The following is a 24,705-nucleotide window of genomic DNA, read 5'->3' as shown; positions in this document are numbered from 1 at the left end:
TCTGACCTTTGTGTATCTGCAGTGGAGACACCAGTCTCTTACATATCCCTTTCCCAGATCCTCGGTGAGGATTGCCAGCCCAGGTTCCAGGTTTCAGGTGAGCCCCATGGCTGTCCTTGCATCCCCTGCCCGCAGTGCCCCGGGCTGTGGCAGCCGTGTGGCATCAGCACAGCTGTGGCATCAGCACAGCGTCTCTGAGCCCTCAGTTTGCTGCAGCCCCTCGCCAAGCCCGTCCCACGCACAGAGTCCAGCTGGCTGAAGGAGCAGGAGGGTCCCCGGGGGGTTCCCAGAGGCTTCCCTCCCCATGGGGTGCCTTTCATCTGCTGCTTCACAGATGTTGGGTTTGGCTCGTGCCTGACATGCATCAATTATAGTGCAACAGCCTGGAGTCTTTGGCAAAATCAACTTTGGAGCAGCTGTCCTGAGTCAGCCCGTGCCTGAGCTGGAGCTCTGGCTCTGTCTGCGCTCGGTGCAGTGCTGCCCTGACCGTCTTGGTGCCCACGTGGAGAGGGTTTTCCTGGCAGAGAAGGTCTAAATATGGCACAAGCACATCTTCCCATGTGCTTTGTGTTTATCCAGGAACACTTGAGCAGGAGAGAGCTGGGCTCTCTGCCCTATCAGCAGAGCAGTGTCCCCCTGTGGGAGGGACAACAGCCAGGTTACAGTGACACTGGTGGAGCAATGGCATGTGAGGTCTAATCCTGCTTTTCCAGGGACTCAGTGGCCATCAGGAATTTCAGACAGTAATCGGGTGTTTGTTGACCCATCCCTCTTTGCAGTGCTCCATAAGGGTCAGCTCAGTGATAGTGGCTCTTACAGCACCACAGGTTTGACACCACAGAGAGCACAGTGGGTCAGACAAGTCCAGGATCTGCTCATGATGTGTCCCAGACATGCACAGCTCTGCTCCAATTTATTTCTGGGGTCTTTCTATTTGAGACGAGTGACCCCGGGGAGTGCTCCCTGCCACCTGGCACAGCATCCCTATGTGCCTGTGCTGCAGAGTGGCCCTGCATGCTGCCTCTGCTGGCACAACCCCCTTGGACCCAAGTGGGATACTGGAGTCCTTGCTAAGAAAACACCAGCTCAGTGCTGGGAAGCTGAAGAAAAAATTGCAGGTTTGGGTTGTGGTATTTCCCTTGGGAGCCTGTCTGCTGGTGCTGCTGGGACACTGGTGGCTTTGCATCCGTGCTGTCCTGCAGATGCTTCTAGTTGCAATATATTGACTTTTATTGTATTTTTCCCAGGTGCTTTAGATCACCTTTTCCCAGCAGATAAATGGAAGCAGCATGGGCTGCACTGCTGGTGGTGCTGCTCGAGCACATCCAGGGCGGCCACGCCTGCACGTTCCATGTGACAAGGTGCTGCCTTGCCACTGCCCCCTCCTTCCTGTGGCTTTGGTCTGGTTGTGAAGCCTCAAGCCCTCCCTCTTCCACTGAAGGCAACTGTGGTGAGGCAGCACATAATGCTTGCTCCCCTTGCTGGGGACAGGTTTGCTGGGTCAGCCCCTCTGCACGCTGCTGGCTCCTTAGTGGAGCTTGAGCAGCCAGGAGGTACTGGAGATGCTCCTGGCCTTTGTCACAAGTGGATAGTGGCTTTCTTCTCTGTTTAATTTCTTTATTTCTCCATGCATGCTGCTGCACCTTACCTGCACCAGTGTCCCAGTTTGCTGTCCCATCTCACAGGGCCAGGGCACTTGGTGCACACAAGTGGTGCCTGAAGGAGTTACACCCATTGCATAACCCAGCGCTGTTGCTTGTGGCAGCATATTTTCCACATGATTTAGTTGTCATTTTGTTTTTCTAGTGTTCTGTAGGGATTTTTTTTTTTTTCTGCTTTTGGCCTTGCCATTTTGGAACGGAGCTAATTTGGGATTTGTGGTGAGATCCCTGGCACACTGGGCTGGTTGGCATTGCAAGGGGCAGCGTGGCAGCACGTTTCCAGCTGTGCAGTGTCCCTGGGAGGAGCAAGATGCTCCCGTGTGTGTAAGCAACAGTGTGTTTGCTCTCTAGCAGCTCCGTGAGTAACACTCAGCTGCACAGCCCGGGATTGAGGGTTGGAAAAAAGTGTTCAAAGTGCCCCAACAGTCTTTGGGATTAGTTCTAGATTTGCTTTTTCTTGGTTTTACATAATTTTTTTTCTCCTTGGCCTATATTGAGCGTGTGGAAACTGGTTGTGCTCGCAGAAAGAGAGTGGTTCTGCCTCAAAGAACCCAGCAGGCTCTGCTCTGACGTGGCTCCAGGCTGTCACCAGAGGAGAAGGGATACTGGGCATGTGTTTGGAGGAGCCCCTTTGGCCCAGCCTCACTCCCATAGAGAGAGGGAGGGAGAGAAGACCAGGCAGCACATTGTGGGAGACCAGAAATAACCTTGGTGAGATGAGCTGAGAGCTGTATTGCTGTCTGGAGGGGAGAGGACTTTGCAATAAGTCCTTTGCAAATAGTAATGTTTTCATTAATAATACTAAATGATAAAAAGAAAATAAATAAGCATTGCAAAGAGCTGAACAACAATAAAATGCTCGCTTAGGATGGTGGTTGTAGGCACCCAGGCACTGAGCAGCAACAGGCTGGGGTGCTAAGGGCTCTTAGAAGTGTGTTTTCCTGTAACCTCCCTCTCCATGCCTGGATCTGAGGATCATGCTGTGTGTGGCTGATGCCTTCAGGAGCTTGCAGGGACTGGGCTGACCTTGTGCATATGCTGCCTTTGGGATATTTGCTGTATCCACTGTGGGTGACATGGAGCAGCTGGGGCTGGGTGGGAGCAGACTGCATCATCCTGGAGCACATGGGGCAGTTTGTCCTTCCTGGAGGCTGATGCTCCTGCCTGGGGAAGTGGATGGTTCCCTGGCTTTTGTTACAAAGCAGTAGTTGTACATTTGCTTCTTCTGAAGGGCTTTGCTGATCTAGAGCATCTTGCAGGGGAGACAAGCACCCTGTCTCTGTGCGACACCAAAGGGTTTGGGTTTCTGGGGTGAATATCGACAGAATTAGATCGAGATCACAAAAGCTCCATGGCTGTGTGGGTGTTGTCTGGCACGACCCACTTTGATGCAAATGTGTTGGGTTTTCTGCAAGCCTGGGCAGCAGCTTCTGATCTGTGTCAGCTGGAGCTGAGGAGAGCACATGTCAGTAGGTGCCAAGGATTTCTCTGTGTCTGCAAAGCCATCCAGTTCCCCAAAACGTGGCCATGGGGCATTCAAACCAGCAGTTTGCACAGTGCTGTAATTCCTGTGGTATGGAGGAGCTGGCAGGCTGGGCAAGAAGGTCTGCCAGCCTTTAGTGGCAGTGCCTGGGCACAGGGCTGCAGTGCTAAAAGCCTTTGTCACTCAGTAAACAAACTCCCAGCTGCGGGCTGAGATTTTCTGGGTGCTGGGTCCTGCTCCACGGCAACAGATGGGCTGCTGTGGGACCTGGTGTGCTTACACCCCCTCACATTCCTTTGCTGCAGCAGCTTTGGTGAAGTGGGCAGGAATCAAGGTGAATCCAGTGAGTTAAGAAGGGAAGTCCCAAACTGAGTGTAATTACAGGTGAAGGAAGTTCCCACATGCCTCCTCCCTTCTCAGCCTTTTGGTGCCCTGAGTCTCCACTCTCCGCACGTGCTTTATTCCCGCTTCAGATCCAGCAGAGGCAGCTCCTTTGATTCCCTACCAGGAGCAGCACACAGCGTGTTTGGCACTGCCTGCCCATCTGACCACCCTCTCTTTGCTTCCCCAGGTCCAGAGGCAGTTCCCAGCCACGCACCCAGCATGACGGACGCTCCACGGGATGCCGGCCCCAAGCCGGCGGCGCCGACGCGGCCGGAGAAACCGGCTGCAGACTTCGGCTACGTGGGGATAGATGCCATCCTGGAGCAGCTGAGACGGAAAGCCATGAAGCAGGGGTTCGAGTTCAACATCATGGTCGTGGGTGAGTTCTCCCCCTGCACCAGCTGCTCGAAACGTGCTCAGCCAGTTGTTTTTATTGTTCCACGATGATGTTTGTCCTCCCCGGAGTCTCCTCGGGAGCAGCAACTCGGGCTCAGCGTTGGGGTCCCTGCCTTTGGAGTCAGCAAACTCTGCTCCCAGGGAGCTGGCTTGAGTTCAGCTGTCATTAAAGCTGTCAGTGTGATGTGCTCCATAGTCCTGTGCGTCTTCCAGCATCTTGGGGTGTGTTACCCATGGGCACATCCAGGAGGGGAACACCCTGGAGGGTGTCAGGACTCACAGGAGCTCCCTTGCCAGCTCTCCTGGGAGCCCAGCACTGGTTTGAGCAGTCAGAGGGTGTTTTAAGGGCTCAAGGGGCTGCACTGCTGCTGGTATACCAGAGCCCTCATCTTAGCTGGTATTTCCAGCAATCTGGGTAAAATTCCTGCTCATGAGTTTTCTTGTATTCAGGCAGCCAGGCTCCAAATACGAGGGAAAAAATACCAAAACCAGTGATTCACTGGTGGGAATAAAGACCAGCAGGAGGGGTTTGCATAGCTGGGTTGTTCAGCTTGAGAGGCTTCTGCTGCTGGTGGCTCTTTTGGGGACCTGCAGGGTGGCACAGGGGGGATGAAAGTGTCCCACAGGGTGCCCACGTGCAGGGAGGGCGTGCTGGGGACTTGTCTGTCCAAATCCTGCTGCCTACGAACTCCTATTCTTTAGCTTTCCCAGGCTGCAGAGCGGATGGGATGAAGGAACTTTATTTCGGCCAGAGGCCACACTGCTCTGGCTGCAGCTTCAGCTCTGGGATCTGCACTCCAGCAGCCCCTGGGCTCCTGGAGCCAGGGATGGTACCAGCAAAATGCTGGGTGTGCTGGAGAGCTGGGCAGGCACTGTGGGACACCAGGCAAGGAGGAAAAGGGAAAAGAAATGAGCCTTTTCTGCTTTTTTCCAGCTATTTGTATCTGGCTTGGTCCTGTGGATCAGCTTTTGTGAGCTGGGCTGTGCTCCCTGGGGCTGGGCTGGGCAGACGCCAGTTCTCCCTGTCTGAATCTGTCATGTGAGCTGCAGGGGGATGAGGAGAGTAAAGCCCAGGCCATGACCAGTGTCATGGTGATGGGGCCTCACCATCCCTCATCCTCCTGGGAGGAGCTTTATAAGGCTCCCATTCATGCAGGGACACCTGTGATGTGTCCCCTGGGGGTCTCCCTGGAATTATGGGAAGCTGTAGCTTCCCAGCAAGCTCTGCTGATGCTCTGCCTTTCCCATTTTTATATTTTCATTCCCTCTATAGGGAGGGCTCACCAGGCTGTGTGATCACAGCAAGCCTGGTCACTGAAGAACCAGTTCTTGAGAGGTGTTTTAACAAATCCAGCTCTTCACTGCTAGTGGAGCAGCACTCCCAAGGCAGAGGGATCACTGCACTGGTCCTGAGAGCCTGCAAGTAAGATTACTTAAGCTGAGCCCACGTTTCCCTGTCAGAGGAGGCTCCCATCTTTCCAGGAGCAGGCTCAGCTTTCTGCTGTGCAGATGTGGAGAGATGTTCAGGAACGGGCCTGGCTATGCTTTGGCAGCTCTGTGTGTGGTACGAACGCCCGTGCTGCAGTGCTGGAAAACATTGTTCTCCCCTTGGCAGGCGCTGGGCTGACTGTTTACAGGCTGGGGAATTCGTGGCAGCATAAACAAGTCGAGCTCTGGCCCTCCCAGAAGACACAGGAGGGACGCGGGAGGAGCAGCACCTCACCGGGTGTCCCTTGGGAAGGGGGTGCTGGGCTGAGGCTGGGAGGCAGCAGCCAGCCCTCACCCTGCTGTGCTTCTCTAGGGATGGTCAGGCTGCTAGGGATGAATTCAGCTCCTTTATTCCCATCCAGTCTGAGCTGTGAGTCCTTACCTTGAAATTGTTACAATCCCTGTTTTACAGGCTGGAGAGGAGGGGAGGGAGGTGGGGGGTGACTTCTCCTGTGCAGGAGGTAGGAATTGAGCATCACTGCCACGGAGCTGTCATTCCTCACTGTGTCCTTGTGATGGGGCTTTGTGAAAATCCTCTGCCCAGTGTACCAAGGTCCCTGTTCAAAAGGGTTTCACCAGCCCAACCAGAGCTCTGACAGGGGGCAGTGGGCTGAGGTTGGCTTAGCCCTGTGTCTGCTTAAGGCTGCAGAGATGAGAAAAATGTCTAAGCTTAAAAGCAAACAAACCCAAAGCACATCTTCTGTGTTCGGTTTTTGGTGCAAAGCAGCTGGAAGGAGAGGAGAGGTGGCCAAGCTCAGCTGAGTTTTCCCTGCTGGATTTCAGCTCTGGGAAAGACAGTGAGCTGCAAACCAGGGGTGTTGGAAGGGAGTCTGCCCTGTGTTCAGCCACCTGCACCACGGCTGTCGGGTCCCTGGGTGCAGCCCCATCATCTCCCAGCAAGGTCAGCCTGCAGCCACAGTTCAGATGGGGACGTTGCATCCGTGGCTCTCACCTCTGATCCCTTTCCAGGCAGTGCAGCTCCGGCAGTTTGGGCAGGCACGAATGCAGAGACCCACTGCCTGGAGCTCTGGCAGGGTGTCACCCTGCTTTCACCTCTCCCCAGGTGATCCATGTAACGATGAGCAGTGCTGCAGCAGGGGCTTTGCTTTGGCTCTCTGCGTGCCCAGCTCCAGACCTGTTTGTACTTGGTCCTGTGTTTTAGACAGCAGGGGACTAGGAGCACTTGTCCCCAGCCTGGTCCATGTGTTTCTCTTACAGCCCAACCATGACAGAGTTTTCCTGCTTTGGATTGCAGCCATGCCATTGGTAACATTGTAAACTCAGCTTTAAATTGGTGTTTGATCAGAGAGTGAAGTGATGCCAGGAGGTGATGCCCAGTGCTCATGCATTGCTTGGCCCTACAGTTGTCTTTGGCAGCCTGGATGGGTCAGGGTCCTGAAGGACATGGGTGAAACCCTTGCTGACTCTGCTTAGGGACACTGTGTGGGACAAGGGACATGCCAGTGGCAATGCCACAATAGCTGGCTGCAGCGTATCTTGGCAGAACAGGGCTGGAGGGGTCCCCACGGTGTGTGCAGGAACTCTACAGTGGTTGTAGGGGGCACAGAATATCTGCTCTGAAGCAGGAGCCAGCTGCTTCCTGGATTTAGAGGAGTTGGTCTGTTTTCTTTGCTGTGGAAAAATTGTTCTCCGAGCTCATGGGACAGTTGATCTGGAGAGTTGAGAGCTGCCGGTGTACATTCTCTGCAGACTGGCCTCAGCTCTGGGAGATAAAGCATGAAAATGCTTGTCTCTGAAAGCTGTTTTTTCGGAAGTTGTGGAATGTCATGTGCTTCCTGGGATGATGTTTGTGGGATTCAGAGAAGCTCCTGGCCTAGACCTGCTTGAAGGGATCTGTGCAGCCAGCTGGTCTGATTGCAACAGCAAGTCCGCCAGGGAAGGAGCAGCAGATGGGTCAGGGCTGAGGTTTGTAAGATTGTTGCTGTTGTTAGTCCTGTCTAGCTGAGGGCTTGCCAAGCTGCTCCAAAGGCTTTCCTGTGGAGCTGGACAGAGGACAGTGCAAGAGTAAAGGCATAGATATGTCAAGATGCTCCTTCCTGGGATTCCCCGGTTCCCATGCCCTTCTTCAGGGCTGCCAAGTGTCAGTGCAGCACTCCAAACATCCCCAGTAGTGTCTGCCTGTCCTCGGGTTAGCTGTGATTTTGCTGGATGCAGGCAACCAGCTCTTGACCTGCTCACTCCCAGCGAGCCAGGGAAGGAGTTTGCTGCCTGCAGAATTTTCCTGCCTGGCTGGACATGAGTTCCCTGAGCCGGGGGAGCTGCAGGGGAGCAGCTGCACCTCTTCCCTCCCTCTGGCAGATCCGGTGCAGGCTGAGTCTGTCAGCATCCCCATTCCCTGGCCCCTCACAGAACAGCCCGGAAACAAGTGAGTGCTGACCGTGGGTTATCCTGCTCTTTTCCAGGTCAGAGCGGCTTGGGGAAATCCACATTAATCAACACCCTCTTCAAATCCAAAATCAGCCGGAAATCTGTACAGCCCACTTCTGAGGAGCGGATCCCCAAGACCATTGAAATCAAATCCATCACTCACGGTGAGGCTCTGCAGGTCCCACCTGGTGCTTTGGCTCTTGGTCCTGTTCTGCCTTGTATCTCTGGGGGCTTGCAGGGGTTCTTGTCCTACACTAAACCTCCACCCTCATCTCTGAAGGGGCTTTTACCATCTTGTGATGTTTGCAGAGATGAGAAAACGTCTATTTTTTTCTTTATTCATCATCATTAGCTTAATATTGTTGGAAAGGGAACAAATGAGGTGACCATGGGGATGGCGTTTCAGGGCAGATGTGGGGCTCCTTTAGAGTGCTGATTTGTGGCTGTGAGAAGCTGTGGAGCTCCCCTGGGAGCAAGCTCCAGCCCTGTAGCTGATTTTGGGAGGGTGAGCTTGCCTCACGTTCCAGCTTTCCTTTCCCTTTCAGAGATTGAAGAGAAGGGGGTTCGCATGAAGCTGACGGTCATTGACACCCCGGGATTTGGAGACCACATCAACAATGAGAACTGGTGAGTGCCATGGGGACCAGTGCAGAGGGAAGGCGGGTGAGTCCTGGCCCATCCTGACCTGGTGCTGAGGGCTGTAGCCTGGTCCTGTGCCACCCATGCTCCGTGGGGAGCAGGGAGGAGGGTTGTTGTGGTGGCAGCGCGGTGCCATGTGCCCCGGGGCTGACCCTGGGTCCTGTGAGAGCCCACAAACATCCTGCTGTTCGGGGCATGAGACAACCTTTGTTTGTGGCCAGGAGCAGCTGTGTGCCAGCAGGGCCAGTCCCCGGACCTTGCTCATGTGGCTCTGAAGGCTGAACTGTCCCTGGAATCCCTGGGACAGTGACTGGCTCTGTGGGATGGCCCCCGGGGCTGGACAGGGCTGGGCAGTGGCAGGTGCCTTCTCCTCACCATGAGCTGAGCTGGGTTTGTGGGGTTTGATTCTGCTCTTGCTCCTGTGCTATGACACCATGCAAGGGGCCAAGGTGTGCTCCCAGCCATGTCCTGCCCCTCAGCCAGGTCCAGGAGGAGAGAAGGGAGCACTTTTTAGGCACATGCTTGTCTCAACCAGCCAGTAAATCCCCTTCATCAGTGCATGGAGTTGCTAAGCAGTGAACACGTGAGGTTTGTGGGATTCTCTAAGATGCTGAGTGTCCCTGCCTTGGAGGGTTCTGCTTCATGCAGGCCAGGTGGGAGGGTCTGGGTGGTCCAGATCCCTCACACAACCCCATCATCCCGTGTTCCTCTCTCTCTGCAGCTGGCAGCCCATCATGAAGTTCATCAACGACCAGTACGAGAAGTACCTGCAGGAGGAAACCAACATTAACCGGAAGAAGCGGATCCCTGACACGCGGGTTCACTGCTGTATATATTTCATCCCAGCCACGGGCCACTCGTACGTACCCCGCTGTCCCTGTCACCCCCTCGGGCTTCCCTCTCCTGCCTTCGGTCTGGGGCAGCTCACAGTTCTGCCTGGGATCCTCCTGTGTTTCCTGGAGACTTGAGGAGCCTGAGGACAGCGTGGAGCTGTCCTTCTCAGGGCTGTGGCATCTGGAGCCCTTGCAATAACACAGCAGAGCTGCTGTACCCCAGAAAAATGTGGTGTTTCCTCTTCCATAGGGCCATCAAAGCCTCTCTGAGCTCCAGGGAGCTGCTTGTTTTGCTGTGTTCACCTGGCTTGCTCTGCCAGGGGTGGATACCAGCTCTCGAATTGGTTGGAGGTGCTGCCTTTGCAAGCAGAACGTTAATTTTTTCTTACTGTGCCCCTGACATTGTAAGGGGAGAAGCCAGTTTTCCTTGTGCTTCCAAGGGAGCAAACACCCTCACCCTGTAAGGGTATTTTGTAGGTTGTTTGACTGGTCTGCAAGTGGGATGCTGTTTATTCAGCCCAGAGCTCTCCTGGCTCTGGCACTTCTCAAGTGACAGCATCAAAGGCCCAGATCTCGCTCTACTTTTTTTTTTTTCTTTTTTGTTGTTTTTTTTCTCCTAGGCACACAGCCCACCATGAAAATCTGGGGCGCTTAAAGTGTCTTGAAAAATGTGGCTTGAAGTATCACAACGTAAAACGAGACCTAAGTTTCCTTTTGATTTGTGTCAATTCCTTCTACTTCTGGCTCTGTCTGCATGGGGATGTTTTTGGGTCTGTTTTCAAAAGTAAATTTAAGCCTCAAGCACTGTATTCATGTCAGCCTTTTCCACTTCCCCATGTGGAGATTTATTCTAATAGAAAATACTTTGTTTTGCTTCTGTCAGTGGGTAGACCAAAAATGCATCTTTCACTGGAATAAAATGACTGCATGGGCCAGTTATGCTCCTCTTGGGTAACTGATTGGGAGCAGAGGGGCTGACAAAACGTTTATGGTTTAATACAATAAAGCAGAAAAGGTTTCAAAGGGAGATGACATTTTTAGGTCAGTCCACCGTGTTGGTCCCGCTTATCTCAGCCCAGATCTGCAGACCCTGCCTCGGCAGGCCTGGCCACTGCAGCGTGAGCTGCACTCCAGCTTTTCCTCATTGCTTGGGGCTGTTCCACTCTTAAAAAAACACACCTGATGCTTAGGATCTTTGACCTGCACGGAGGTTGGAAATTTTGGGTGCCTGGGCAGCGCAGGATGCGGAGCCCCATCCCCGTGTCCCCCGCCGGAGCCTCTCCAGCCGCGCGCTCTGGTTTCTCTCACCCGCCGGCTCACAGCAATTGTGTGGATATTCAGCTGCTTTTTTTCTTTCTCTCCAGCAAACATGTGTTTCCAATATCCGAGCGGGCCCGGCAGCTGGGGGCCGTTGTTGCTGAGCCCTGTGCTGATCCTCTTCCCCCGCAGCCTGATAGCCCGGCTGGGGCTGGCGCTCGCTCTGTCCTGCCCCACTCAGGATCCGCTCTGTCCTGCCCCACTGTCACTGGCTCACACGCCCCCTCCTGCCACGGGATGGAGAGAACCAGAGGAAATGAGTGAAGGGGGCAAACCCCAGCAGGAGGGAGAAGTCAGTGGGAAATTTTGCTTCTCAGAGAGCTCGAGCAGGCGTTGGGTTTCCTTTCTGCTCTCTTGTGAAGCCCAAGTTATGTTTCTCGTCACCATAGACGGGCTTTCCCCAGTGGTGCCCACAAAGAGATGATGTGGCCACCTCTACTGTGGGGTGGAGCTGCTGTGGCAGTGCCAGTAGCAGCAGATCCTGCTTGGGAGCTCATGTTCTGGAGTTGTCATACGAGGCTGAGTGCAGGTTTGTGCCCCAGCTGAGGCAGGTGATCCGTGGTTCCTTGCAGGAGGGTATGGGAAGGCCATTAAGGTCCTCACAGTGGTGCCTCCAGCTTCTCTGGGAGAGGATGGGGAGGATGGCTGGCAAGGGCAGTGGCTGGTAGAGCTGCAGAGACCTGCACTGGGGACACCCAACTCCAGAGAACCCCACCATGCCCACATGATGCCATCTGCGTGCCCCACTTGCCATCCTGGGAAGTTGGTGCCACCCCTCCTGGGATAGTTCTTAGGGGAGCTGCTGCCTTCACAAGCCAAAGCAACGGTGACTTGTCTCCATCTGCCCTTCCCTGCTGATGTGGATGGGCACAGCACAGAATTCAGCATCCCTTCCCTGGCACGTGGGTGCTGCAGGCAGTGGGGTTAAGCCTGTCATTGGGTGAGAGCTTACTTTTTTCTTAAATGAAAAGGTGAGAGAGGGGATAAAAAGCAAAGTTAACCAGGTGCAGAGATTCAGAGGCCAGAGCAGAGGATTACTCAGCTCTGTTTCAGTCTGGCCCTCCCATCTGGGCAGCTCAAGGGTTAATCGGTGGAGAAGTTTCTGCTGTGCAAGGAAGTTTGCAAGGGAGTTCAGGCCAGGCTTTGCAGCCCATCTAGTTTGCACACAGCCTGTCCTTCTTGTAACACTCCCATATAACCATTCCTATGAAGGCTGAGTACAGTGCTGGCAGGGGCTTTCAGCTGCAGCTGCACAACTCTGTCTCTGCCACCCAATAAATATCTCTGCTCCAACCCCTGCAAAGCTCTGTTCAGCTCGAAAATGGGGCTCTGGAACACTGCCTGGCCTCAGCAGCCCCTCTGCTGCCTGTACCAGGGCTGTTGGCTGAGGGACTGCCCCCAGTGCTGCTTTCCTCGCTGGCTGCCCCTCTCAGGTGCCCACCAGCTCCCTCCAGCAGGTGATGGGGTTGGGTGGCTGTTGGGTTCTCACCGGTGTTTGTTTAACACACGGCTCAAATTCTTGCTGTGAGTTTGATCTGGGGCACAACCAAAAGGAAATAACTTTGCAGCTCGCTGTGAATTTTGATTCCTGTTAATAGCATTTCAGGGGAACCAGCAGGAATGAGCCTCTGCTTAGCCCCTGTCTGTGTGCAGTGGCTGAGGGCAAGGCAGAAATAATGTGTGTCCAGCCACCACAGCGTGTGTCCAGCCTTGAGAACATGTGCCCAGCCATGACTGTGTGTGCCCAGCTGCACAGCTTTTCCCGTCCCCATAGCAAGAGGGGATGAGGGAGCAACCAGCCCTGGCTGGGTTGGGCTGGAGCCCATCCTGCACCTCCTGCTCCAGCCCATGTACTCCCCTTAGAGCTCCTCCACCCCTCCCAGCAAAGCCCAAAGCATGTATGTCTAGTTGCAAGATAATGATATCAAAGACCATTTGGGGAAGGGGAAGAAAACAGGTTACGTTTTTTTTCTTGAGCTCTACCCTCCCTTCTGTGATCTGCTTGGAGCAGATAGCATTTGTCATCATCAAGCTATATTTTCTCCTTTGGTGTCTTCACATGAACATGATGTCTAGTGACAGGTCTTGTTGTTAGTGAAAAGATTCACTTTCTTTTAAATAATTAAGGTTTTTTGGGGGCTACCCATCAGAAATTGGTAGAATATCTAGAAAGTTGCAAAATACCCTAATAACATATAGTTTGTTCCTCTGGGGAATCCCGTGATATTCTCCAGGATGGTGCAGGGAGGTGACCTCCCATGGATGAGGCACTTGCAGGAGCCCATCAGAGAACAACATTGTGAAAGGTGCCTTGGGCTCTTCTGGCTTTGGGTGCAGATGGACATGGTCACTGTGCCTGTGTGGATGGGGTGGACACAGGCAGGGAAGTGGGCTGGCTCTGGCTCTGCCTCCTAATCTCTAGCATCCTCATCCTCTGGGTATCTGTGAGGGATCTGAGGGTAACTGGGCTTTTAACATGTAGTTTGAGCTGAAGCTCAGTTGATTGCCTCATTGTGAATTCATCTGCATTTGCTACATATGCATCCTGGTCTTTAAAGGAAAAGCTGATGAAAGAGGCAGGAACACAGACTCAGTAGGGAAGAAGCTTTTAGAGGGAAAAAATTGTTTGGAAAATAGCAAAGAGAGAGGAGGGGAAAGAATTCTGCTGGGAAAGGAGCATAACTGCATTACTTCCTTGGAGGTCTGGGAAATACATTATGCAGAGCTCCAAACAATGTTTGCCAGCAGCAAGTCAGCTTAGATGTGTCCATGGGGGGTTCCTTGTAGTTTTTTTCTGTTCTTTTTTTCTTTAATAGCCAAAATCGTTCTTTCCTGGGGCCCAGGGTGATCTGTGACTCTTGATTTGTGCTAGGACCTTGTTTGTCCATGTGCTAATGATGTGCTCTGGGCTATGTGTCTCATTAGTGTGCAGGGACAAGGTCCACCTGGCACAGTCCAGCCTGATCCCTGGGAGAGGAGTGGGTTTGACCAGGGGAGAGTTCATTGGGTCACCAGCACTGGCTGTTCTGGAGCAGCCTTGAGCTGCTGTTTTCAGATCAGCGTGAGCTGAGTGGGTCTCTCCTGGACATCCCTCCCTTGGCACTGGAGCCAAGCAGGGGTGACCCCATGGGATGGGAATGCTGCCTGGTGACTGCTGAGGAGCGGGGTCAGTCCCTTCCCTTCTGCATTCCTGTGGCTCTTGCTGGGTTTGCAGGGGTCTCTGAGCCCTTTGTAGGGCCTGAGAAGGCTGTGATGGGGTTTGCTTGAGTGTGTTGGCAGTAGGTGCTCTCTTGGCCATGTTCTCCCTGGGTGCTCCACTCTGTTTCCCCCCAGAGGGCTCCTGCTGGGTGCCTGCTTGCACCTGAGCCTTTTTAAATCGCTGTTCCATCTGTTTTGGTTTCTTCCCTGTTACCATGGGTTGAGGTCTCATTCTTGGTCTCAGCTCTACCACTGATGCCCGTGGCTCCTCCAGAAGGTGACTTCACCTCTCTTTGCCCCAAAGATGAATTGAGCTCATGTCCTGCTGGCACATGCCAGCTCTGGAGGTCTTGGGTATGTGTGAGTGACAGAAGTGTCCCTTTGCTTCTGGGACTCTGACATTGACCTTCCTGCCCCTTCAGTGTGCTTTCAATGAGGGCTCATTTCAAACAGGCTCCTAACCCAGAGGTGTTCCTGGACCCTGGGACCTCCAGGTTTCCTTTTTCAAGGCAACATCTGCTCCACTGTCCTGCGTGTGTGTGTGTCCTCATCACCTCCAGAGCCACTGAGGGGTTCCTGCAGCAATTGGAGGTGTCCCAAGAAGGGCTTTCATCTAGCTTGTTTGGGAACCCCCAGCAGTAAAAACACCTGGATGTGGAGAAGTGTGGCACCAGAGACCGTGTCTGTGTTGTCAGCAGGGGGCATTCAGCAGAGAGGGATTTCCCAAGGCACTAATCACTGGGGTTATGCAGTCTTTTCAGTTTTCCTCTGCAGAGACTTTTGTTGTAGAGATTTTCTGACATTTTTGCGCTCTGGAACAAGCAGTATCTCTTCTTTGCTCCCTGAGGCCCTGGAGAATTCACAGAGCTTTTATTAATCCCAACTGATGATGTGAGATGCAGTCCTGGCTCATGCACAGCAGTGGACTGGTGCTCAGCACAAGGGAGAGTGTGAGCAGGAATAGTCACCTGTGGCCATTTTCGTGTTGTGCTGTCCCTGGATGGCTGGTGCCAGCTTGGATAGAGCTGGAGGAGGTTTTGATTTGTACATGGCAGTGGGCTGGCCCTGCCGCCAGCATTGTCCGTGCTCTCATCCCGGCTTCACCAAGGACACGTGTAGCTTTGGGCAAGTTCCCGCAGTCCTCTGTGGCTGAGCAGCCCTGCAGAGATAAAAGCCCTCTGCCACTTCACGGGCCTTTTTGAAGGTTCACAGGCGATAGCAGGTGCTTTGAAAGGGAAATGTTTTAAGTGCTTGCAAACGATCTCCTCACTTTTAAGAAAATGTCTTTATTTGTCCTGTCTGAAAGGAAGTGATTCCCCCTCTGTCTGATCTTTGAATGCCCCTCTCTGCCGGGGGATTGCAGCAGCTCCCACCTCACTGAGCGTCTTCGAATCCCCCTTTTTTTTTTTTCCTGCTGTGTTTTCCAGGCTCCGACCGCTGGACATCGAGTTCATGAAGCGCCTGAGCAAAGTGGTCAACATCGTCCCCGTGATCGCAAAGGCTGACACGTTAACGCTGGAGGAGAGGGACTACTTCAAACAGCGGGTAAGGGGTCGGTGACTCTTATCCCCGGGCTCCCACCTCTTGTCCCCCGTCCCCTCCTACCCCTTTCCCCCTCCTGGCTCCCCCGGCAGGGCTGGGCAGGCGAGCTCCTGGCCGGGAGCCCAGCGCATTCCTCGGGCTGCAGCTCCGAGCGATCCCACGTGGCCGGAGGAAAGGCCTGCGCTCCAAGCGGTTCCTTGTGTTTCTCTTGGATCTTTGTCAGTGCAGGATAAGCGTGGAGCTCTACGTCTCCAGGCCTGCTTCTCCTGCCTCCTGTGTTATTGTTGTTGTTATTTTCAGGATGGTTTCTGTTATTTTGGGAGCGAAAACCTCCCTGTGCGGCATCGTGCGCTGATACAGGGACCAGGCAAAAAAATGTGTGGGTTTGCTGAGCTCAGCTGGGCAAGATTTAAGAGGGAAGCAAGGTATGAAATTCCTTTGGTCAGGAGCTGGTGGTGGGAGCCAAGGAGAGGCTGTTCAAATCCACAGCAAGGCATGAGCTTTGCTCCGTGTACCCCTGAGGCTTCCAAGAGGTGGAAATAACCCATTTTGGGGTTTGGTAAGGGACTGTAAATCCATCTGTGTAGCTGATGGATGTGGCTGCAGGTGTGATGGCCTCAGCATTCCCTGCAGAAGTAGGCAAACCACCAAGCTCCTTGGTCCATGAGTCTGAACTGCAGGGAAGTGAAGGGAAATGGGTCTTGCCAAAAAGGCAGTTTTAGAGTCCATTAGTTATAGAGAGGACAACACCTTAGCCAGGCGTTGTTCCATGCTTCTGTGCAGAAGGGGATGAGCCACTCCTTCCCACACCAGTGTCTTCCCAGTTCTTGGTGAGCAGGATCAGGCACTGAAATATCCAGTCTGGTTTTGAGAGCTGAATCCAAACTTCAAACTCTGCAAGCAGTTTCCTTGGCTAGAGGATAGCTGGAAATGGAGTTGAAAGGTAATCCAGGCTGGACTCAATTGGCATGTCAGCCTGTTTGCATGGGATCTGTGAAGAGCTGGTGTGGGAACACAGAGGGCTGAGTCCACAGTGCCACATCTGCTCTCTGCAGTGGCTCTTGCAGACTGAAGGCTCCATTCAGAAGTTACCAGTGCACATATCCACGTGTCTTTGGGTGACTCTGGGACTACAAAGTCAGTCAGTCTTGGACTTAAAATGTCACCTGGACACTGGGCTGCTGCTGCCATCCCTGTGTAGTGGAACACCGTGGGTAGGGAGCACACGGCTCGCCTGCTCTGCACCGGCTCGGTGCATGACGAGCTTGCCCCATCTCTGATTACATTCCTGATTATAACCAGACCCCCCAAATCCTTCCAGATGGAGGGAGAACACATAGCCACATGGTGTGTTTGCTCACTCTCCTCATGCTCCTGGCTGCAGATTCACTGGTGGAGATGAGAGGGCAGGAAATCAGGCTGGGTGGGCACAGGCTGGGACCTTTTCCCTTCACTCCAGTGTGCCTGTGTCTGTGCTTCCAAAAAGCAGAGCCCTGTCTGCATCTGGGGGTGTAGCTGGTTCAGAGAGCTGTTCTGGGTTCAGTTTGGGGTCAGCAGGGGATGGTGAAGCACCAGCCTGGCTGCAAGTTGATGCCAGTGCTGGACTGAATGAGGGACTCTGATACCTTGTGGAGTTGGCTTTGTTGGGTCATTCCCCTAAACATAGTGTGTGGGTTTGGATGGGGGATTTCCCTGCACTGGATCCACTTCCTTTCCCAGCCTGCAATGTAGGACTGATGTGGAGGAGCTTATAGCCATAGGAAACAATGGGAGTGGGTGCAGAGGCTGACTTGGAGTTTGCAGTGTTGTAGGAGAAGGCTAATCCTCTGAGCTCCCCATGAGCTGAGCCTCCACCCAGGAATCAGATTTCAACATTTCTTTGCTTTGCACAGAGGCAAAGTCCTTAGAGGCCACTGTTCTAAGCTGTGTCCTTGTCCCCTCAGATCAAGCTTCTTTTCCAAGGAGCATAAACAAACACCAGAAATTAGCTTTTTAACTTTGGGTTACAAGCCTGGCAGCTGCATTCCCCATTGCTTGGGCAGCTTGTAATGTCATGTTGTCTTTTCCAATCCCCAAACAACACCCAGCTCACATAACTTCATCTCACTCTCAGCCTGAGTTATGTCTTGGCACCAGGTTCTTGCAGAGATTCCAGGGTGAGCACTTGGTGGGTGTGTGGCAGGTAAACACGGGTGTCTCTCCCTCAGGTGGGCAATGTTTAGGATGGAAAGGGAAGAACTGCTGCTGGACTTTGCTGTGACTGGTGGGCATTGCTCAGAATGCCTCTCGGGTGGGCTGTGAGCTGCTGCTGTGCTGGGAGTGCAGCTCCTCTGCCTGCACCTCCTTCACATGTTCCTCTGCTCTTCCCTCCTAGATAATGGCTGATCTTCTGGCCAACGGGATCGATGTGTATCCTCAGAAGGAGTTTGATGAAGACTCTGAAGATCGGCTAGTGAACGAGAAATTCCGGGTTGGTGTGAGGGGCTGGGCTTGGATGGGCCCTGCAGCTCTGGGGGCTGGTGATGTCCTGGGGGAGTCCCTTCCAAAGGGCCTCTGCTTTCTTTCTGAGGCTGCTGTACCCTGTCCACGGGGTCTGGCCAGGATCAAGGATCCTTCCAGAGCTCAGAGCAGGGGCAGAAAGAGGGTGACAAAGGCTCCTGGGGAAGGTGTCCTCTTCTGTCCATACTCTTCCCCATCTCCAAGGAATTCCTCAGTAGTCTGCAAGCAGGAGGGTGCATGGTGCCTGCCCATCCCTAGATAGGGCAGCAGCCTTCCCAGCACGAGGAGGGAATTTCCCCCTAGGCTGCCCTGCTCTGTGGCTGTCAACTCCAGGCCACAGGAAATAGCTGGGAATTTTTTGGCTCAATAAAGTGGTTTGGACAAATTCAAGCAAGAAAAAAATCTTCAAGGGGCTCTGAAATTCAAATATACCACCTTGGATCAGGAAATGACTGACCAGAAATCTGGCCACAGGTTGCCAGATGCTGGGGGCAATTCCCATGGAAGCATCATAATACCTTTGCTCTGGTTGTATGTTGGCACCTACCAGTGAGGGGCTGGGCTAGACTGGTTTTGGACTGGGTTTAGACTGGTTTTGGACTGGGCACTTGCACAAGAGATACTCCTGCCCAGGTCCTGGGCTGCCTGCAGACCTTGGCAAGCAACACTGCTCAGGAATATCAGGGACAGACCAGCTCATCCCGTGAAACTCTCCTGAAAACAGCTTGATGTAGGACTTTGCTCACCAGTTTGGTTTCCTGACCAGTTTTCAGGAGGAAAACATGACCTTGTTTTTTCATTTGAACAGGAAATGATCCCATTTGCAGTGGTGGGCAGTGACCAGGAATACCAGGTGAATGGAAGAAGAATCCTTGGAAGGAAGACCAAGTGGGGCACCATTGAAGGTACCTTGTTCTTGACTTCCTACCCCCAGAGCCCATCTCCCAGCCCTGACAGGAGGCAATGAGGTCCAAAAACAGCAGAAGTGTATTTAGTGCTTCCCTGCCCCTCCAAAGAAGATAAATTCCCTGGTGTTTGAGGACTGGAAACATCTTGGCCAGTGTGGCCTTTGTGTGGCTCAGGGGGCTGCTGAGTGCTGAAGGGGACACTTCTGGTGGTCTTATGGCCTGGCTTGTGCTTTTTACACAGTTAAACAGTTTTACACAGTTAAATCCTACCTGATGGCAGGATTTTAGGGCACACAAGTGTATCAAGCTCCTGTTAGAGCCTTCCCCTGGCATCTGTACCCTCCACTGTGCATTTGGTTGGTGCCCTTGTGGGATCTCTTCCCTCTTCCATTTCCCATTGGCATCTTCCTTTTTTCTCCCCCATTTTACAATGATGGTTTAAAGGCTGGATGAAAGCTCCTGGCTCCAGCACATCTACACATTTCCTTGTCTTTGGTTTCTGGCAGCCAGCTGGCACATCTCCAGTGCCACCCCTCTCATCTTCCTCCCCTTCATTTCACATTCGTTTGGTTCCCCTCATTTATGAGTCTTTTTTATGGGAATCCTGTGTTGAGGGATGGTTTAACAAAGCTGCCAGGAAAATCAGTGTATTTTGAAGCTCTGCTGCCCTCTTGTGCTGTGTCTTTGGAAGTTCTGGGTTTAATGGGATTCATTAAACCCCTCACCTTCTGCTTGTGGCATCTCCCTTCAGCACAGGGAGACCTCAAGGACACAGCCATGGCCATGGGCAGCCTTTGCAGAACACTGTTATTTGTTGTTTTGCCATTCCTGATGATGTTTAGTGGTTGGACTCAGTGAGTTTTAGAGGTCATTTCCAACACAAAGGATTCTGTGATTCTATGTACAAGCCTCTTTGGGTTAAAAAAAAATAATTTAAAAACAGACTTCGTCCTCTAAATTGAGTAAATTTAGGGGTAAAATATGAGCTGTTAGACTAATTGTGGTGGAGCACCACCCCTTGATTTTTCCCTCTTGCAAACACCCTTCTTGCTCCAAGCCCTGTTCCAACAGCAAAAGCCTTTGTCACCAAGAGATTGTGTCCTTCCACAACACCAGCAGCCCAGGCAGCTGTCACCAGCATGCCCAGAATGCTGCAGGATGCTCATGGCCAGCACTTCTGTGGATACAGCCCTGGTGCTCACTGCAAAGCTCACCCTGCCCCTTCCCCTGCCTTGTTTGGGGCCCAAGGGGGTCCCAAAGGACACTGCTTTGGGAGATGCTGCTGGAACAACAGGTTTTGTTGTTGGAACAGAGTGGGAAGGGACTGTGGATGCTCAGTCAGAGCAGTTGGTCACGCTGAGCTGAGGCAGGTACCTGGTACCAGCTTCACAGCAGCAAAGAGGACTCCCGGGTCCTGCATCCTGTAGTCCTTGGGGGTAAGACCCTGTCTGAGCCCTCCACATGCTGGTGAAGCCACCCGGGGTCCTGCTTACCGTGAGGGATTGCTGTCCCCATGCCATGGGTGCACACTGATGGGTTTCTCTCCCTTCTTGCCAGTGGAGAACACGACACACTGTGAGTTCGCCTACCTGCGGGACCTCCTCATCAGGTCAGTGGGACTCTGCCTTCTCCCAGTAGTCTTCAGTCACCAGGTGGCATCCAAAGAAAGGGGAGAGCCCAGCCCAGCTTGAAGCAGCTGCTTTGCTCTGCTCCTCCATCCATCCCTTCCTCCATCCCCTCCCAGCCTGCTGCCACACTGCAGCCCCTCTGCAAGGGGTGGTCCCCCTGAATGGGACTCCAGGGGGCTTTTCTCAGCTACAGTGCTGAGTTAAGGGAGGAGAGGAGCAGTGGATCGGTTGGGACACTCCAGGTTTGCTGGCAGTGTGCAGTGTGGCTCCAGCATGCTTGCCAAGCATCTTTTGGCCTTAGTGATCCCTCACCAGTCCCAAGTCCTACCCCCAGTCCAAAGATATCACCCTCCATTGAGGTGTCATTGCAGGGTCTGAGTGATGGCTGCTCCCCCTTCAAAGAGGTGTCCCTGCTGCAGGGGAGGGGGAGGCTGAGCTCCCTTGACTTGCTAGGGGGGTTACTGAGCTCCTCCTAAATTTGGCTCTTAAACTCTGCACACCTGAGCTGTTGCTGACAGGTAGTTGGGTGGTACTACAAAACCTGTTCCCAGGACTTGCAGGACCGGGATCTCCCCAGATGGGTGTTCTGTCGCCAGAACTCCCATATCCCCAAGCACAAATGAAGGCTTCTGGCCTTGGCTGCCCCTTCTTGCCTTTACTTCCCTAAAGACACCGTTACCCAGTAAAGCAGGGTGGGACATTGGGGCTGGGGGAGTGTTTGGAGCAGTATCTGGGGTGTGCAGGGGTTGGGGTGCAGAGGTGAAGGCTGGGCAGCTGAGCTGCTCCCGGCAAGATGCGACTGCTCCCCTTTCCCTTTCCCGCAGGACACACATGCAGAACATCAAGGATATTACCAGCAACATCCACTTCGAAGCCTACAGGGTCAAGAGGCTGAACGAGGGCCAGGGCTCGCTCTCCAACGGCGTGACCGACAAAGAGCTGGTGGCTAACGAAATGTAACCGTCTCGCTCCGTAGCCAGGACCTTGCTCGCTCACGCTCGCTATTTCTCCCCTCTCCCCTCTTTATTTTTATATAAATCCTCTGCCACTGTCCCCCTCCCCCCGGTCCCCGACCCCCTGCCATGTTAACTGACCAAATAACCCGGCGTGGAGCGGGGTGGCCACTCACCCCCCGCTTTGTGGCATGAGTTTGCTTCTCGGCCCCCAGTCCAGCGTTCCTGGGCTGGGGACTGTCCCTCCATGGAGGTCGAGCTCTCGCTTGCCCCCAGCTCTGGCCCGGCAGCCGAACCCAGGGGAGCAGATCCATGGGGCCAGCAGGATTGGGGTGCCCCCAGGAGCCCTGCCTGCCCCTCCGTGCAGAGGCTCCTCTCCGTCCGTTGAAGGCAAAAGGGTTTCTCCAGGTGAACGTAGCCTTCGGAAGCAAGGTACGGGTGGGACGAAGAGAGCAAGACAGTGCCATCCTTGTCTCCTGCCGCCTCCTCCGAGCCCTCTGCAGCCCTCCAGGACCCTCCAGCCCCCAACCCAACCCTTGTACCCCATCTACATGCAATAAACTGGGAGTGTTTAGGTGTCACCTTGCCTGTCACCGACCCCCTGCCAGGCAGAGCGACCTGCTTTGGGAGAAGTGCCTTTTCAGACTGTGACCTTGCAATAGTGTGGGAGAGGGGAAGGAGGGTCTGCCTTGTCTGTGCAGCCTGCAGAAGGCTGCAGACCTTTGTAGGGACTCCTGTTCCCTCTCCCTTGGACCACAGATGTAGCTGATGTCCTGAGAACACTTGTGTATTTATTTTTCATTCACTTGGGTGGGATTTTTGTGTGCTGAAGGCTGGGAGTGTTTGTCCACAGGGGGCTGAGAGTGGAACGTCTCCACAAAGCAGTGGTGGGAGGTGGAGGGTTGTCCTGTCTTACCCTTGTGATTCTTGGGCTTTTTTCCCTACGTCAGAGGAGGCTGTTGGGCATTTTTCAATCATTTTTTATTTTCCGGTTCCCCTGTGTGACATGTGTCCGTGTAACACACTCCTGTGTTTTGCTAGTCCTTGTGCAGGGGGGTCTGTGCATGTGCAGACCGAGCCCTGCCACCCTGGGGAGGGCTGGGGTTGTGTTTGTGGGTGCTGTGCCCGATGTCTCCCCCTGCTCTGCCCCCCAGCACCTCCTCTTTCACTGTATCTCCAGTAAATAAGTCCCTGCAAGGGTGAGGTAGCACCATGACACAGGAGAGGATGGTCCTGGAGCAGAGCTCTGCAGTCCTGCCCCTGCCCCAGCTCTGCTTCCCTTTCTGTTCTCCACTCCACCAGTCTCCATATCCTCTCTAAGGGATAAAACTTTCTGCAAATCACCCATTTTTGGGGGGCACACACTAAAATGGCAGCGTGTCCCATCCTCTAGCACTGGAAGGCACGTGCAGAGCCCCGTGGTCTCCATGGGGGACAGAGCCTTCCTCGGCACAGGTGACCAGGAGGAAGGAGGAGGTTGTTCTCACCTCGGTGGGGATGCCCAGATGACGTTGTACAGGGTTTGCAGGGGCTGCCCACACGTGTCCTCCCAAAGAGGCGTGGGCAGGGGGGTGCATTGTGAGAATCCATTCTGCCCTTCACTCACATTCCTCCCCCACCACAACAGCACCATGGAGCTGTTGGGGTACAGCAACTCTCTACTTGCTGACTTGCTATATTTTAGCAAAACCAACAAAAAAAAAAAAAGTGTATTAACTGAAAATATATATATATATTTCAAGTGTTAAAAAAGACTGAAAGGGGAGAAAAATGTCTTTGTGTGAGGCACTTCTGCAAATGTCATCTTAAACTTTTCTTTTCCTCTAGTTGAAGCTGGGCAAAGCAAGACACGCTGCTTTCTCCTTTGTAACCTGACTTTTTTTTTTTTTTTTTTAAGAAAAAAAAAATAATACAATAAAAAACCCTTCATCCAGATCTATTAAAATGGCCTTTTGGGGGTTATAAGCATTACGAAAATTTAGTCCATTTTTGTATAAATAATAGTGTTTAATATGTATTTCCCAAAATAAATGTTTCAAATGCAAATAGAAGGAGGTTTGTTTGGAAATGTCTGTTCCCAGCCACGGTGGACCCTGTGGGGCTGGGAGTGATGGGAGAGTCAAGCCCCAGAGCTGCTGTCCTCTGCCCTCTTTGGGGTGAAGGTTAATTATTCCTAACTCCCTTTACTCTTCCCACCTTGGATACCTGCCCCAGGTACTCTAAAACACATTGGAGCTGCTGGTGCTGAGTACCCTGGGGATGAAGCCAGCACAATCCTGAGGGAGGCAGGTGGATCCCCTCCCTCTGCTCCCATGGGAAGCTGTTTCCACTGTAGTTGCTGGTATTTTTATGAAGAAGTGGGTTGCACCCAGTTCAAGGGCAGGCAGCAGCTTGTCTTTTCACACAGATGTGGCTTTGGCTCTGCAGGCAGATGGTCTATCAAAACCCTTTGTGACTGCAGGGTTGGCTTTGGGATGCCCTTGGAAGTTGGCTTCACTTGGAGGGCTCCCCTTCCTTAAAACCATGTTTCCCTCTGGTGTTACAGACAAGACAGTGTCCATTCTGGTGGTTTAATCTGCATCTGACATGTTTGTTGTATTTTTCTCCCCAAGTAGTTGAACTCTTAAGCCACCCTGGCATGGTCCTGAGTGACCAGCTCAGAGTGGCCCTGCTTGAGCAGGGGCTGGAGCGAGTGACCCCCAGAGATCCTTTCCAACCTCAGCCCCTCCGGGATTCTGCAATGCTGGAACTGGATGAAAACAGACCCAAGAGGACAGCACTCAGGTTGGGTTCCTGTGAGGGTGTAGAGCACAGGACAGGTTTATGTACATTTTTCCTCTGCTTTTTTGCTCTCACCTGGGTTTTGGTGCAGTGAATTGTCTTGTCTCACATGGAATCCACTGAGGTGTGTGGTGAAGGTTGCTGATGGGCCCCACTTTGTCCCAATGCTAAACACATCCCTAGCAATACTCTTATTTTTGTGCTGCACAGCAGTTCCATGGTTGCTTCAGCTGAAACTCCCCTCACTCTCATGGCTTGTTGCCAAATGACTCCATGGGGGAGAAAGCAGCGAGATCGAGATGTTCTTGCTGTTGTAACCAGAGCAAGAACCAGAATAAAAGCTCTTGGGAGGGGAAATCAACATGTAGTTGTAGTAATTACACACATGGACCACGGGCCTTTCTCCTGGGTGAATCTACAGCAGCTTTTCCCTGTATTGTGGTTTTTCTTGTGCTGGGATCTTGGGTTTTTTTGCAGCATCTGAGCATGTGCTCATGGAGGGAGATGGGGCAGAGGATGCTCCAGGGCTCCCCAGGCAGATGCTGACATCTGAGTGTGTCCATGGAGGAAGATGAAGCAGAGGATGCTCCGGGGCTCCCCAGGCAGA

The 24,705-nt window shown here is 53.1% G+C and overlaps 1 protein-coding gene across 6 annotated transcripts in view; it reads left to right on the top strand.

Annotated features, from left to right (window-relative positions):
* Positions 1-23,209, top strand: part of SEPT9 (septin 9) — a 136,151-nt gene extending 112,942 nt beyond the window's left edge. For all 6 annotated transcript variants that reach the window (XM_027654511.1, XM_027654515.1, XM_027654513.1 and 3 more), the window contains 9 exons: positions 3,716-3,907; positions 7,836-7,964; positions 8,346-8,427; positions 9,161-9,298; positions 15,215-15,332; positions 17,704-17,799; positions 18,637-18,733; positions 20,294-20,345; positions 21,189-23,209. In XM_027654511.1, coding sequence (XP_027510312.1) covers positions 3,716-3,907; positions 7,836-7,964; positions 8,346-8,427; positions 9,161-9,298; positions 15,215-15,332; positions 17,704-17,799; positions 18,637-18,733; positions 20,294-20,345; positions 21,189-21,324 — 1,040 coding nt within the window. In that variant the 3' untranslated portion in view covers positions 21,325-23,209. The remainder of the gene's footprint in view (positions 1-3,715; positions 3,908-7,835; positions 7,965-8,345; positions 8,428-9,160; positions 9,299-15,214; positions 15,333-17,703; positions 17,800-18,636; positions 18,734-20,293; positions 20,346-21,188) is intronic.
* The last annotated feature ends 1,496 nt before the right edge of the window (positions 23,210-24,705 follow it).

The sequence above is a fragment of the Corapipo altera genome, unplaced genomic scaffold (genome assembly GCF_003945725.1).
Source record: "Corapipo altera isolate COAL_440 unplaced genomic scaffold, ASM394572v1 343, whole genome shotgun sequence".
In the NCBI taxonomy this organism is placed as follows: Eukaryota; Metazoa; Chordata; class Aves; order Passeriformes; family Pipridae; genus Corapipo; species Corapipo altera.
This window is presented reverse-complemented; position numbering and strand designations above follow the sequence as displayed.